A 3564-nucleotide genomic window follows, 5' to 3' on the forward strand; every position below is an offset into this window, starting at 1 on the left:
TTAGGCTTGTTAGACTTTTAGCCAATCATGCCGCGATGGACGATTTAGAATAAAAATACCTCACGTGCGTTCAACTTGGACGATCGTGAGAAATATTTCCACTCGGTGGACGATCTTGAGAAATACCCAATCAGGAAAATGGCGTACTCCTCCCCGAATAATAATACAGCCACTTCAAGACATTATACTCGGTATAAATTTGAAAAGGTGTAACGATACGGCTGTCCAATCAAATCATGCAAAAACCTTGTCACTGAACCAATCAAATGGCGGAAAAAGCAATTCTGACAGTGCCATTCGATTCAGGAGGGGGGGTTACCTCGAAAACCCTCCTACCGAGCCCCCTCTCGCAATACCTGCACACTACCCACACGGCACATGTGTGTACTTACTCCTCACCATCTATGTATATTGGCTCAATTCCTACTTCGCCCATTGCACGCATGATGTCTTCCGCCGTATCACTGTCACACAGAGCAATGCTCTCGAGCTCGCGGGCCAGCTCGTCAATGTTCCTCGCCTCTTCGACCTCTGCCATCAACGTATCAACGTACGCTCCATAACGGCAGCATCCTGTGCGACCATCTTTTGCATACCCATGTCATACACATCCGTCGGGCACTACCTATTTTGAGGTAACTATCCTTGGCGAGCCAGCTTCTCTTTTCACTTGTGGGGCAACTTGTATGCATTGTCACCAAAGAGGCTCATGGCCTCCACAAGGCATGCTTGAAGCGAGAGGAACGTCCGGCCGAGGCTCTCCATCGGGTACTCGTCAAATGCTTGACCAACGTTGGCGACAAGGTCATCAATCGTCTTGGCTGACTTCTTCTGTTGTAGAGACTGAACCGCAGCGAAGAATCCAATGTCCAAGATGTTGGTGTCCGGGGAGTTTGGCGGCTGCGGTGCGAGAGAGAAGGACCAGCCGTCCTTGCCGTATTCGTCGAAGGCTGCCTTGAGTTGCGGGTCCATCGGGGTCACATGTGCGCGAGCGTTGTCGTGCTGAAGCATAACGGTCTTGTTGTCGCTGGGCCATCTCGCCACAATGGAGGGTAGGACTTCTCAAGAAAAAAGGGCTCGATACACGTCTTTGGTCACCGTCAGCAGCTTCGTTTCATAGGTGCCGGCTGGGCGATTGACGCTCGCACGTTGAGGGGGCACGGACTCGACAAAAGGCCACGTGCCTATTTCGCCGCCCCACCATGTGCTCGTTTCGTCGTTGTATCTGGGGCGGGCCACAGCACTGAGAAACATAACCTTTGTAATATACCTCTTGCTTTTACACTTTCGTTGTGGTTCTTGCTCACCAGGCACCAAATAGTACTTGCGGGTGGTTTTTGTTAGGTAAAACCATTTTTCGTCAAGGTGCACGGAGGCCAACATGTCCGAAAGCTACATGTCAGATTTGACCATGCAGATTTGACCATGCTCAAGGCAAACTTGAGTCTGCAGTACTTGTTCGCGTCCGTCAAAATCGGACGAATGACATTGGAGTGTGCACGAAACAAGCCGAGCTTTAGATAACGGTGCAATGAGCCGCGACTTATTCCTATGATATGCTTAGTTGTTGTCGAAGATGCGTATATACCAGTGTTTTTAGAGATTGATCGTAGCGTTGTTCTTTGTGCAAGAGGTACCTGCAGCAGCTTGGGCTCAATTTGCTCGGCTGTATAGGCCACTTTCTTGCCTACGCTGCCTTTCTTTTTGTAAGCTACAGACACCTTCAAGTTACCATGACAGATGCCTTGTGCCTTGGCCAAGGCAAGGAATCGGCGTATCGTTGACACATGGCAGTGGTATTTTGCGGCCAGCATATCACTTGTGCCCTTTGGCAGTCGAGCGGGGAAACCGTTGTTGCTTTGAAGCAGGACTTCCCGAAGGATGGCTCCGCGCTCCTCGTTCGTCAGGTCGGGTCGTGTTGGTGGCATTTTGAATGTGCGCCATATCTTATTAATGTTTTATATGGAATTTTGTATGCTGACTGTAACTGGGCAAAATGACCCGCGTTTTGAGATTCGTGCTCATACTTACACACATAGAAAGCTCTTGGCACGCTCTTTGCAATGATCTAATCAGAGGTGTAGATTTTTGAATTGAGGAGGAATTTGCTCGTGTTGAATTTATCTTCAAAATTAAATTACCCGTTATGTACACCCTCCTCAAACTTGCGCAATTGTTGTGGGACGGAGGGAGTACGACATTCTGAGGCGTCGGCGTTTTATTGAATATGGTCATGGTTATTTTAGTTGAACCTCACAAGGTTGACGTTATATCAAATTCGGCTGCGAATATTATTATCCATTGGGAAAATTGGTAAAACCGCCACGAATCCGGATACATCGGAAAATTCGTACGGATAATAAGGTTCACACTCAAACTTTAACATATCCGTGTGTTCCAATACTAGTACGTATCTCCATCATTTATATTTCAATTCTAAGGGACTCAAAAAGACAACTTCGTTTAGCTGTAAATCCAATTTCTCCGTTGTTGATTCACCAATCATCCATACCGTGGCTTGTGTTGGGCTTCTCCAGATCTTTCGAATTAACGACTATTTTTCGAAAATATGTAAATTCAATGTTGGAATAGTTGTATAGATGCAAGGCAAGTTGTTGGTCTTTAGATTACTTGCACAGTCACATAAATTGCCAAATTACGTGGCAATTTAAGCCAACTAATCAAGCCATCAACTTTCAACCTGTAATGGCGGCACAATACACTCTGGTCGTATTCAAATTTGTTCATCCTTGTTTTGCCACCAAACATGGCGCCACCTCGACACCAAGGTCGGTACATATCGGAGGACCTTCTTACATCTTGAAGTACTAGCTCGAACCCTACCTGTATGATGCTACAGATCCCTACGAATGCCAACAAAACTCAATCATCCCAGCTGCCCGCGAGGTCGGTGAAGCCCGGTTGAAAGCTGATTTTGAAACCACGTCCGTATCGACGCACACAAAATCTACCCCGACGTGAGTAAATCCTCGGCGTGTGACGCCGTTCGCTCGTCAGCACTCAACCTGCACCAAAGATCACTGGGATCACTGTTACATCTTTGATGTTGAACGAGGCTCGTAAGGCAGGCGCCAGCGAGATTGAAGTAACTCTGTATAGATAATTCATATAATTGTACCTGTTGTGAAAGCGTTGAGTTGCTTTGGACACAACGCTGAAAATTTGGAAATAACGTATGAATATTTGGAAATATCTGCCGACAACATCACCCTAAACTCGAATATCCTGTATAAATTGTAAATTGAAACTGATGTAAATCAATGACCTAAAAATTTGAATGGATTCAGCTTTACATTTTTAAAGACAAAATGGTGTTGCTTAACAGTGGCCGAAGGCATCGACCGACCTTCAGGATAAATCATCAAATTCCAGAGATCACAACCTCTTCGGTGCCTATGCAGTGAATATTATTCATTTTGAAACTATTGACTGTTTTAGGAATTACTCATCACCTTCGTAGTCACCCAAGGTGCAATCGCCGCAGTTGTCGCCATCACTTTCGATTTCGCTATCCGAGGAGAACGGAGTTCCAGCCGCATCGTC

General features: G+C 46.3%; 1 protein-coding gene across 1 annotated transcript; it reads right to left on the reverse strand.

The window, feature by feature from the left end:
• Nucleotides 1-666: 666 nt before the first annotated feature.
• On the reverse strand, nt 667-1814 carry H310_13565 (hypothetical protein; the record flags this gene model as incomplete). The annotated part of the gene is made up of 4 exons (XM_008881115.1): nt 667-1027; nt 1085-1225; nt 1271-1392; nt 1638-1814. The coding sequence occupies 4 exons, from the start codon at nt 1812-1814 to the stop codon at nt 667-669; spliced, it is 801 nt and encodes a 266-aa protein (XP_008879337.1).
• Nucleotides 1815-3564: the final 1750 nt, after the last annotated feature.

This window comes from Aphanomyces invadans (genome assembly GCF_000520115.1).
Source record: "Aphanomyces invadans strain NJM9701 unplaced genomic scaffold supercont1.53, whole genome shotgun sequence".
Classification (NCBI taxonomy): Eukaryota; Oomycota; class Saprolegniomycetes; order Saprolegniales; family Verrucalvaceae; genus Aphanomyces; species Aphanomyces invadans.